Source organism: Gymnoscopelus braueri, assembly GCF_963280865.1.
Source record: "Gymnoscopelus braueri genome assembly, chromosome: 4".
Lineage (NCBI taxonomy): Eukaryota > Metazoa > Chordata > Actinopteri > Myctophiformes > Myctophidae > Gymnoscopelus > Gymnoscopelus braueri.
Genome location: NC_137605.1, coordinates 42,741,243 through 42,753,003, shown reverse-complemented (window position 1 = coordinate 42,753,003; position 11,761 = coordinate 42,741,243). Strand labels below are relative to the sequence as shown.

At 42.0% G+C, this 11,761-nt stretch overlaps 1 protein-coding gene across 2 annotated transcripts; it reads left to right on the top strand.

Moving 5' to 3' along the window:
• Positions 1 to 1,119: 1,119 nt before the first annotated feature.
• LOC308083383 (protein LYRIC-like) lies at positions 1,120 to 8,259 on the top strand. 2 transcript variants are annotated; one of them, XM_080425700.1, is made up of 13 exons: positions 1,120 to 1,839; positions 2,519 to 2,650; positions 3,329 to 3,407; positions 3,759 to 3,917; positions 4,285 to 4,335; positions 4,547 to 4,693; positions 4,860 to 4,940; positions 5,106 to 5,171; positions 5,323 to 5,444; positions 5,823 to 5,933; positions 6,041 to 6,151; positions 6,390 to 6,504; positions 7,251 to 8,259. In XM_080425700.1, the coding sequence occupies exons 1-13, from the start codon at positions 1,477 to 1,479 to the stop codon at positions 7,316 to 7,318; spliced, it is 1,605 nt and encodes a 534-aa protein (XP_080281826.1). In that variant the 5' UTR covers positions 1,120 to 1,476; the 3' UTR covers positions 7,319 to 8,259. The 2 variants fall into 2 exon arrangements, with proteins under 2 accessions (XP_080281826.1, XP_080281825.1); XM_080425699.1 differs by having other exon boundaries at positions 1,120 to 1,843; positions 2,523 to 2,650.
• Positions 8,260 to 11,761: the final 3,502 nt, after the last annotated feature.

The following is an 11,761-nucleotide window of genomic DNA, read 5'->3' as shown; positions in this document are numbered from 1 at the left end:
CGGCACCGGCCGGTCGTACTAACGACGAAGCATAAATGCCGCGTTATTAGCCAATCGCGGGACGCGTCACTCTGTGGCGCCGCCCCCTTTCCATTGTAGCTGTCATCAGTGTTGCCATGTCTGCTTATAAGCGACATTGGGCTTATTTTTCTGTAAAGTTGCTTGTGAATATCGGTGGTTGCGGTTTTTTGGGGCTTGTCTCTAAAGTGTAGTTGCTTATTTTGGGCTTAAACCAGTGGTTCTCAAACATTTTCAAATCAAGGACGCCCAAATTGATATGTATTTGTCCGCGAACCCCCCCACCCCATCTGAAAATATGGTGTGCCAGGGACCCCCTTACCAGATTTGTCTTGTTATGTTAGAAAATATTCAAAGTGTTTTTTCAAACTTTTCAAGATTTAGTTTTTTTTAAACAGCAGATCTACAAGCTCACAACGCGTCTCATCGCGACGCGTTGTGGGCTTGTAGATTGGCTGTTTTCAATATGGCTTTGGTCTCTTCTTTTTGGCTTGTTTTCATAGCCCTGAAACATGACTGTCATATATAATATTATATGACAGTCATGATGAAACTTCAACCTGGTGTTTGCACTTAAAGTGGCCCTTACATCTGCATAGACGTTCAGATTTCAAATATAAAGTGCTTACCCCATGGCCGCGGATGTTGGGATTCACTTCGTGTGAGCAAGTACCCGTATCTTCCGTATTATTCAATAAAAAGCATTTTAATCCGATCGGTGGCCATTGTCTCATAGAGTTATTATGTATTAGAGGGCAATACACCTCCCAACCGATAGGATCGCGTAGTTGAAAGCAAATTCCAAAAAACGGAGAAAATGGCCACCGATCGGACTAAAATGCTTTTTATTTAACAATACGGACGATACGGGTACTTCTAAGGACCCGTACATAATTGTAACATCCGTGACCATGGGGTAAGCACTTTATATTTGAAATATGAACCTTTAAGTAGATGTACGCGTCAAAAAGGGAGAAAGTGCAAACACCATGTTGAAGTTTCGCCATGACGGTCGTGACAGACGACCGCCGTGTGAGCCATGGCTAGTTTTCATGGTTGCTTATTTCTCTCAAAATGTGGCAACATAAGCTGTCAGAATGGACGTTCGGAGCCATATGAGGTGAACCTCCAGCACTGTGGCAGTAGGTTGCACTGTCTGGTCTACCTAACCGTTGTCTACCGTTATCTTATCAGCATATTAGTAGCTCGTTAGCCTGCTAACACAGTCGGGCCGCTTGGCTTTAGAACACAGTCGGGCCGCTTTGGCTTTAGAGGCGGATGTTACCAGGGAGTAGAAGCGTTAGGTTATTTACCATCATGTCGAAACCGTTCCGTTATTTCTAGCTAGCACCTGGCAAGCTAGCAGCTCAAGCTACGGTTTAGCAGCAAAGCAAAGCGCGACTAATCTAGCCTGTTGAAATAAATACCAACAAACGGAACAAACCCCACACAATAGAAATGGAGCAGTGGCAGGACGCGACCTCCCGGCAGGTCAAAGTGCTCACCGGCCGCCTGAACGAGCTGCTGTCCAGCGGCCTGGAGCTGCTGCACACGGAGCTCGGCGTGGATCTGGGGCTGAGGCTGGAGCCCGGCGGGGAGCTCATTCCGCCATGGGTCGTCATGTTAGCCGGATGCGTGGGTCTGGTGCTCATGGTGGCTCTGTGGGCCTCGACCTGCCGGCGGATCATATGCAGGAAACGACCCGCTGGTCACGGGTCGGTGGAGCAGGATGACTGCGTTGAAATCAAAGCGGCGGCCGTTAAGCAGCATGCGGTCAAAACCTCGGAGGAGGTGAAGAAAAAGAAGAAGAAGGCAGAAAAGGCAAGTGGACTACAGTAAAATGGCAATGATTGCTTCCCTTTGCAACAAGATTACCATTTTCTTCAAGATTTGTTTTAATTTTCTTGTGAGCTTGTAGATCGGCTATTTTCACTTAGCCGTTGCCTAGTCGCTTCTTTTGCGCTTGCTTTCATAGACCTGGTTGCTTATTTCTCAGAACAGGCAAGTGGACTAAAATGATGAAGTGGACAAATGTCAATGATTGCTACCCTTAGCAAAGCTATAGCTAACTAGGCTAACATGTACATCAGAATAGTTTAGGCCAGTGGTTATCAAACGTTTACATTTCAAGGACCCACCTTAACTCTGACAGTGTACAAATGGAACCAAATGGACCCACCATGGTTCCATTTGTACCTGTCAGAGTTACAGACTTGTAAGGGTCCATTTAGAACCCAGTCAAGGAACCTTGAGAATCCCTAGGTCCCACTTTGAGAACCACTTGGCTACACCGGTTCAGTCGTGGCTAATTTGAGCTAGCTTCTTGCTGGCTGGTGCTGATTAAGCAGCTAGCAGTGTCAGGCCGTGGCAGGCTAGACTTGGGTGCCACATGACACACAATGCTTGTTTGAAAGGAAACTACGTGTACAGGCTGTTGATCTGGACTATATTACATGACCCCCGCCCTATCCCTGTCTGTCCTGTTCCTTGTCTTACACAGAAAGCCCAGGTAGCCCAGCCAAATGGAAGGGTGCTTGCCGAACCACAGGAGGAAGCCATGGTGGCAGAGGAGAGTCTGCCACATCATCACCAGGCACCCCCACCAGAAGTGAAGGCTGAACCGGTTCCAGAGGTAACCACCAGCTACAGCCATGCAGTGCCACATCCACCCAAACCCAGCTGTGACTCAATCTCAATTAACTAAAATAACTCAAGATGTGCCTTGAAAATATTTGTATAATTACATATATTAATCAGCAATTACCATTTAAAGTTGATATTATAATGACACATTCTGTGGATCCCCTACATTTCCTGGAAGCAGAGGGTAGCCCCACACTCGTCACACTCTGGTGATGTGGACAGACCAGCTGGCAGTATCAGGTTACCATCTTAACTTGCAGATGCAGCATAATCCTGAAGGATGGCTCCTGACTTAGGACAGTGTCAGGTGTGGTCCGTTCATCAAGCGCTGCCTTCTAAAAAACGAAAAGCACCCTGTGGACACTGTGACCCTTGAATACCGATTGACATTTATTTACAAGTTGAAGTAGTAATCTGATTGCACAGAAGCCCAGCAGGGTTGTGGTGCTTTCAAAGAACAGGCTGTCTGACGGGTTTCGGGAGTCTTGGGTGGTGTATGTAATTTCACTTAAATATAGATGTGGTTTGAACATGGTGTTGCAATTGACTATCTATGGCTCAGTGTGAGATCACTGGCTTAGTCACTGCCCTTGGAGATGTAAACATACAGTAGAGTGTGCTGTACAGTATCTCTTGTACACTCTTCCCTCTGTTTCTGGTCTCCTAGGTGAAGAAGTTCAAGAAGAAGGCCAAACAGACGGCAAAGGAAACCAAGACCACTGGTGATGGCAAAGAACCAGAAGGAGGTGAGATGTTTGAATCATGTGATGATTCAGGAAAATGTTGCTTTGGTTCATACAGCTCTCTTCATGTTATTCACCACTCTCTGTTCTCAGTTGCTAAAATAGTCTTCCACTGATTTTAAACACATGACTGTTTTCAGCAGTCGGGTGACTCGGGTCACTTCACAAAAGTAGTAAATGTTGTGTTTGGAGCACGTTTGTCAGTTTTGTTTTCATGCAAAAATATGTTGACAGTGGCACTGAACAGTGCTCTGCAGCTATCCCATGGCCCACCCCCACTAATCCTAATCTTAATACCCTTGTGGTATTTTCCCCACTAATGCTTTCTCAATGTACCCATGTCTTTTTTCTCAGGCACGTGGGAGACCAAGGTCAGCAACAAGGAGAAGCGTGAGCAGCGCAAGAAGGACAAGCCAGCCAGTCCTAAAGCAGGGGACACTTCAAATAGTGCTCCCCCAGAGCAACTCAAGACCACAGCAGCCTCTGTGCCTTCCTCTCAGAAGAAGAAAAAAGGTGTGTGTGTGTGTGTGTGTGTGTGTGTGTGTGTGTGTGTTGCAGTCAGTGCATATGCGCTTCATGTATCAGCCCTCAAGGCTATCTTGCATCAACAGCCTAAATTGGCATCTAGAGAGAGATGGTTCTCTCTGTTGATTTTGTAGCATGTGTTGTTGAGGAGTCGTCAAGTTTTACTGGTCTCTCGTCGACAAGATCGTTTATAAATACAGGCATTGGGGAACATCCTTGACTCTCAAGGATGCTATATACTGCTAGCTGAAATGTGTGTGTGTGTGTGTATATATGTGAGTCTGTACATGTTTGTGTGTTGCCCTGTTATAGGCAAAAATCGAACTTACACTCTACCATCCACCTTTATCTGTAGGGGACTCGTCCAAGGTTAAAGCTGAAAATGTTGAGGCTGTTGTATCTCAAGGTAATTATGAGAAGCAAAGGAACATTTTACCTGTTGATTACTGACCACTGACAACCAGTCATGAAAGATCGATGAAACATCAAGATCATATCTCATTTTATGGCTCATTCTAGTTAATAATAAGCTCCCTTGCTTCAAGGATTATGCAAATGCTTTAAGTGCATTGCCATTGTGTGTGGCTGAGTATCATATGTTTGTCTCTTGGTGTTAGTTAACAGCAGTGAGGCAGCAATGCCAGCGGCTGTGGTGGCTGGTGTTTTGACTGACAACCCTGTCGAGGTTTCGTCCCATACAGCTGGTCAAGACGACAGTCAATCTTCTGCCAGTCAGGAAAAAAACACCCCCTTTGAGATTGATGGTAAAAGTCCTCTTTTTATAATTTACTATGTTGGTGTCTTCTTGATGAACCAGCGATTGTCAAATATGTGTAATGTAATACTTTGTAGCCTTGTGCCTAACTATGCATTCCGACTGTGCCCGTCATCCACTCTTAACGAGAACTGTTCAAAATACATGTGTTTCAGGGTCCTGGACTGTAATTGAAAGTGGGATCAAGACGTCTGACCTTAAAGCTGTGTCTTTGACCGAACGAGAAGTAGTAGCAGGTAAGTGACAAATTGATAATGCAAACATAGTCTCGGCCATGCCTTTTGGCCTGGGGAGACATTAACTGGATGTTGTGCTTCACTTGGTCCCCCACTAGATGGTGTAGTTTACCAAGCAATGACCTCTACCCTGGTATGTTGACTCACTACTTCCTGTCTCTGCAGAGCCTCAAGCCTCTGAGCGGCCCTGGAGCAACCAACCACGAGTGGAGGATGAGTGGTCTGGATTGAGTAAGGATGAGACTCTGTTTTGTTTTGTTTGTCTCTGTCTTCTTCTTAGTTATGATGCTACTTTGTTGCCACATTTCTGGCGAATGTTCAGATCAATATTGAGGAATAGTTGTACATATATCTGTTGACTTCAGGGGTTTGTGTTTTGTAGATGGTGGTTCAGTGGACCCCAGTTCTGACTGGAATGCCCCCTCTGAGGCCTGGGGCAACTTTGAGGAGCCTACTCCAGAGCCCCCTGTGATCCCGGAGGATCCCAGCCCTGAACCTGCCAAGGTTAATGTTAACCTTCATAATAAAGTAGCTATTGTTTGTTTCAGGCTGAAAACGATAACACGGCTGCCCTGAGCGTTACAACTTATGTGAACTTCCTGTTTGTAACCGTGCCCTGGGAAACAATACAAACTCAGAGAAACTGCTGTTATCTTAGTGAGCTAGCTAGCCTACAAAAAAAGTCCATTCAGTTTGTTTTATCCATTGCTATTTGATATTATTATATAGTTACAGAATAGTGACAAGGGTTTTCACATCTGTCTATAAGTATTGAACCGGCCTTGCATTAAACCTGAGCACAACCATTTGCCACTGCATTTGAACCTCTCCAAAGCTGGCCAGTCAATGAATTGGGCTGTTTGAATGTGTTTGCGCTTTGAGGATGAGGAGGAAGAGGAAAAGATGGAGACGGCTGCTGATGGAGCAGCTAAAACTAAAAAGAAGAAGAAGAAAAAGAAGAGAGCAGCTGAAAATGGAGATGTTGCTGCGCAGGTAACACACACACACACACACACGACCAAATGACTGAATTAAAGCTATATGAAATGTTCTGGTAACGGCTGTGTTTCCATTCTCGTCTGTGCCTATGTTTCTCTCAGGAGGTAGAGGAAGCAGAGAAGGAGGTTGTCTCTGAGGCTCCAGTGAAGAAACAGCAGCCCATTGAGGAGGCTGCTCCTGTGGTCCAGACCGTCAAGGCAGCTGCTGTAGAGGTCAGTGTCATTCCAGTAACCTTTTTCACCCGGGTATCAATGGGTTTTTTTTTATTTTTTTTATTTGCATGCGTTTACATATACATACGGTATGCTGTACATAAAATGCTATTTATTTTAAATATATATATATATATATATATATATATATATATATATATATATATATATATATATATATATATATATTTATTTTACATAGTGTCTAACTTATAACTGCTGATGTGGTTACCATTAGGTAAGAGTGGAGCGACCAGTGAAGGAGAACGCGTCCCAGAAGCCCCATGTCACACCAGTGCCACAGAAAGAGCCCACTGCCAAGCAGAATGACATTGCTGCCCCAACACAACAAAGTATGTTTGACAGTATGCACATACAAACCATATTTACACAATGGCCATTTTGCTCTTGTGTCATACCTGTTCCCACTCCACAAGTATTACATATGAGCAAAATGCCTGCAGTGTAACTGTAGTCTATTAGCCTGATGTATTTTAATGCCAATGGTGTTAGACTATGGCCATCTCCGAACTTAACTGTCTTTTCCATATAATGTGTTGAATAGATGGTTTGGAGAGTCTGTACAGTGTTAAATTATATACTGCAGTTATGGGAGAAAATAAATTGTCATAAGCCAGGGATTATGTAGACATTTACAGGTGTAGGAAGTGGCTGGGTCTGATAGCCATTATTGCCAGATGTTTACTTTGAAAGGCCTTCTCAGCAGCCTGAGTTATAGCCCATCGTCAATGTAGACAACACAAGTCGGTTCACTGCAAACAGACTTTTAGCCTTTGTCAGTTCTCTCTAGTAAATTTAGGCCTTGTATACTTTACTATGAAATTAATGAGCAAGCAGGCAGCAGAAACAATAATTATTCTTAAGGACTGGAATTGCTTGTTTGCTCATTTTCTTTCTTCACTCTTTCAAGTCTGTCCCTACAGTACTGTATGTCAGCCTTCTGTCCAATGTGTAGTTTTGTTAACCATGTGGTGGAATCACTATCTTTTAAATTGGGTGAAAATGGTAAACAAATCATGACGGCGTGCAATGCGTTTTATTGCTGTGACTCATGTCCTCTGTTTGTTTCTCTCCACAGAGAAACTCGAGGAGAGCCAAGCCCCCAAGCCAGCCCCCAAGAAAAAGAAGGCGAGGAGAGAGACATGAAATGAGTCCACTCTACAGACCGCTGTATGAAACAGGCACTATATCAACATCTGTTTATGCAACAACAACTTTTTGTAGACAGAACTAAACTATATGTGGTGTGGGGGAGCTAAACAAATTAAATAAAAATCAAGACTTATGAGCTCAGCTTTATATCATGTTGGTCGGTGGATCGTGCAAAACCGAACCTAGTGCAAGCTAATGTAATGCTGTTATTGATGATTTGAATAATGCATTTGGTACACTCTGTAATTATTAGAAATGTAGGAAATGCTGATCATGTTTAGCAGTTTGATGTTTGCCATGTGTACTGTGTGAAAATGACCACAGCATGTGGCCATGAAAGCAAAACTGGCACTGCATCAAGCTGCACAAGATTAGTCCATAATAATGGTTGTATTTTCTTGGCTCTCTGGTTTTCAAGAGCTATGGTACAGTGGCCACTGTGGGGAATGAAGTCCTCTCAGAAACACTGTGTAAATCAAATGTTTTTTAACAGCACTCATAACAGCAACAATAAGTTGCAATAGCAGCTTAACAGGGTGTTGCCTTTATACAAACTTCACAGGGAAATGTGTGTGGAATCAAAAAAGACATCCAGGAAAGGGAATCATGTCTGTTCTGGAGTTTGCATTTATGTCTGTAATCGCTATGAACCTTTCACTTCACTGAATCCATCCGCTATAACCATTCATCTAATGTTGTACTGCTGTATGTGTTAAGACTTACTTGTTTCCTTGCCGTTACTTTTTACTGTGTGACTACCTTGTGGCCAGAGCCATATAGGAGCTTGTGATATCCCATTGCAGGTTCATTGTCTAATGACTGTCCGCCAGTGGTTGACTCAAAGTCCTCAAAACCTTTTCTAAAACCTCTTTGTAATAAAGAAAAGCTAAGCCATATGTAAAAAGACTAAATAAAGTCCCCTTTTCTATAATTGAGATTGCTTGTGTGGGTATGTTGTTGATGTAAGATGGCAGTATTCAGAATTTCGCAAGTACAGCAAATTTAGTTTTACTTTTTTATTCCCCTTTAGCTTTTTTTATGGTATAATACGACCTTTTCTTACAATAGTATTTTCTTTAATAATTTGACATTGAACTAAAGTGGCTATAAAAGTGTCTGGATTCTATAAAATAATCCAGTCCAGAAATTACTAGTCTTACGCCGTAGTTTTCAATCCAGACCTGGTCTACGAGGGAACCGATAAAATCCTAATTCTGGATATTATCACAGATGGATGAGTGTTTCACAATACGTCTGTCGGGTATATGATCGTTCAGTCCAGAATTGGACAGTGTCGGTATATTGATGGATTTACTTCCAGTACTGTTGTGGTCTGTTTAGGAGGGAGTAAAAAAAATCCTACTTTTTTTTACAAATCCAAGAGGTTTCACAAATCAAAATCAAGGCTATTTAATAGGCTACATATTAAATCAACCTGCCTGAGGTAGCATGTAGTAAAATGTGTATACAGTGTTACCATGTGTTTTTATTTGAGTTCATTTCATATGAACCAATGAACCAATAATACAATATATTTTACTAATAAAATGTTTGTTCTATTTGTATTTGCTCCATCTCACTGTTTTCCGCTGTGGGCAGTATGAGTTTCCTTCCAAAAAGGATACAAATGTTACGTTTTTCAAATCGTATAAAATGTTACATAGCCTATCAATTCACAAATCAGAGGGTGATGAGTGCACTGACAGGCAAATAAGTATTTGTGAAAAGATTCACAAATCATTCTGGAAAATATTCAGGTCCAGACTAGTATCACACAGGTGATTCAAACATAAGTTTGAAATGATAAAATATCTAATCTGATCCTAATCAAGCCAAAAGAGAAAATGCAGATCACACTCATGTAGACATATCAATAGTCCACTCTTAAGGGGGGTTTATACTTAGTTGCACACATGTGTCACACAGTGAAAATAGCAGATTTACAAGCTCGAGCTTGCTTTCCTAAATCATCTTAAGTAGACCTTCTCAGGTAACACTCAAGGCTAAATGTGCATTCCCATGTTCAGTAATTTCACTATTGCTGTAAGAAGAAAAAAACTAGCCTTGTACATGGAGAATCAAACATCAAACAAACAATAGACTATAATAAATGTGATGCATTTATTAGAAAGTCATCATATCTGTCATGCAGAAAATGCATTAACCAGCTGGGAATTGCTAAATTAAACTGTTAAAATGTTTTCTATTTCACTAAACAGGGAACACATACTGTACAAGCATTTGAATAAAATAAAATAAATTGAGGCAACACATACAACCTGAACCTGCGTAAAACCATTGCATTACAACACACTGCATTATGAATAATAATAACTTTTAGGCATGAAACTCATTAGATTTCTGGAAACGAGCAGCTCTTACATGTCAAGGAGCCATCAACGCCTACAATCCCATTATCCTATGCGCAGCTTTTATGGAACCACTGCAAACAGACTGCACATGATAGCCACACTCCTCTGTGGACTTTGGGTCCTTTCTGTCCCCATATGAATTCTAGCTAATTGCACAAGCTTCCTGGTCCATTTTTGCCTGACTGAAGAAGGCTGCTTTTAGAGCTGTCCCATATTAGACAAATCATACTGTGGCCACTTTCCGAGCCTCTATGTCCTAAATATAGAAAATGGAAAATTTGATTGAAATAGTAAATATAATGTATATTTACACCATATTTACACTCCTTAACATAAACATACTGTTAAAAATTATCATGATTGTTTTATTTATAATAAATATATAGTTACCCACAGTTTGTCTGAACAATATTGTCACTGACCTAATGTCCTCACACACAGTGTGCTTCCCATGGGGTGCTTTGTGTTTGAATATTGCTCCACTCTAATCTATGATTGGATATTTGAGAAATAATTTAATTTTGATCACTTTACATCACAATTTGTATTCTGCCGGCCAGACCAGAGATTATGTTTTCACCTGTGCCCAGAGCTACACTCGCAAACTAGACCGATTAGTGCCACATTTCTTGTGCATGCTGCCAGTAGACCAATGAAGTCAACCCCTACATATTTTTCAAATGGGCCACTTTACATTTTGGCCTATAACTCTTGAACCATGTAGACTCAAAATGTATCTCAATGTTTTGCCATTTTGAAGATTTTGTCCATAACTCACACAAATTGCCAGACATAATCTCTGAACGCGTATGATTAAACATATACAGGTTTTTTATATCCCCCTCAAAGTTTGTGGTCATCCTGCAATCTGCCTATTAGTTTGACATATCTTGTATTCAAAGTCATGGGGTCACTCAATGGTTAGGGATCATCGTCCAGGTAGTATGAATGCATGCACTCATCATGCAGTTTCATTGCAATATGCTACTCATTAGATTTCTAGATATCTTGTGTAAGTGGGAATTTCGTGCACCAGAGAAGAAAAAAAAGTGGTGTTATAGGCTACTATACCCTGGAAACTGGTCATTGAGGTAATGTGCTACCATGTATAAAAGTGTTAATTTTGTGGTCAGCAGGTTTTTTCATGGTGAGTGGAGTTGTGAGCTCTCCTTATGAGAGTCTTTCCATAAACTGCTGGACAACTGTTTTAAGACTGGGAATACATGTGGAGAATAAGTTCATCCAAATGTCACTTACACTTACAATAACCTTTTCACAGTAGCTGGAATCCTCTGAGGACAAAGCAGACAAACTGTGGCAGTGTATTTTGGTAACACTAATAACACTACAGAACTGATAAAACCCCATTTGATTGGTTTAGCTACTGTACATGTACCCACTGGATTATATACTATACGTATGTGCAAATGTACCCTTCCGGGTTGAGTTAAATGAACATTCAGGTTTTTTACCATGTAATCAGTTTATTCACTATTTGGGAGTGACTCTGCAGTTCTGACTGCAATGGTGAGTTTGTTCCACAGTTTGGGAGCCAGAGGGAGAAGAGTCTGGGATGTGTGGAGCGTTGTCCCGGGGGTTTTAGGAAAGGTTCAGACAGCTTTCCTGCGTTAACTGATCTGAGTGAGCAAGAGGGGTTGTAGGTTTGGATCAGGCTTTGAAGGTATAGGGGTCCCATGCCTTTGGTTGCCTTGTAGGCCAACATCAGTGTTTTGTGCTCTGTGCAGGCAGCAACTGGGAGCCAGCAAATTGGAGCCAATGGAGGGAGTGGAAAAGGTGCGAGATGTGAACATTTTGGCTGGTTGAAGACCGGGCGTGCTGCGGCATTCTGGATCATTTGGAGGGGCTTAAGTGAGCATGTCGGGAGGCCAGTAAGGAGGGAGTTACAGTAGTCAAGTTTTGAGATGACGCCTGGATAAGGATCTCTGGCTGACTATTCTGGTGCTCCACCTGGAGTTGAAAAAAAAGAGAATAGATTACTGGATTGTATTACTGCAACCTAAATAAAATCAGATAGAATGCACTCTGATGTTCAATCCACAGTAAC

What these genes read in the sequence shown, in the direction of transcription:
- LOC308083383 (XM_080425700.1), top strand. Translation starts at nt 1,477, where the DNA reads ATGGAGCAGTGGCAGGACGCGACCTCCCGGCAGGTCAAAGTGCTCACC. An exon ending in CTCTCAGAAGAAGAAAAAAG is followed by an intron (nt 3,918 to 4,284) that starts GTGTGTGTGTGT and finishes CTTTATCTGTAG; the next exon opens with GGGACTCGTCCAAGGTTAAA. An exon ending in CACCCCCTTTGAGATTGATG is followed by an intron (nt 4,694 to 4,859) that starts GTAAAAGTCCTC and finishes CATGTGTTTCAG; the next exon opens with GGTCCTGGACTGTAATTGAA.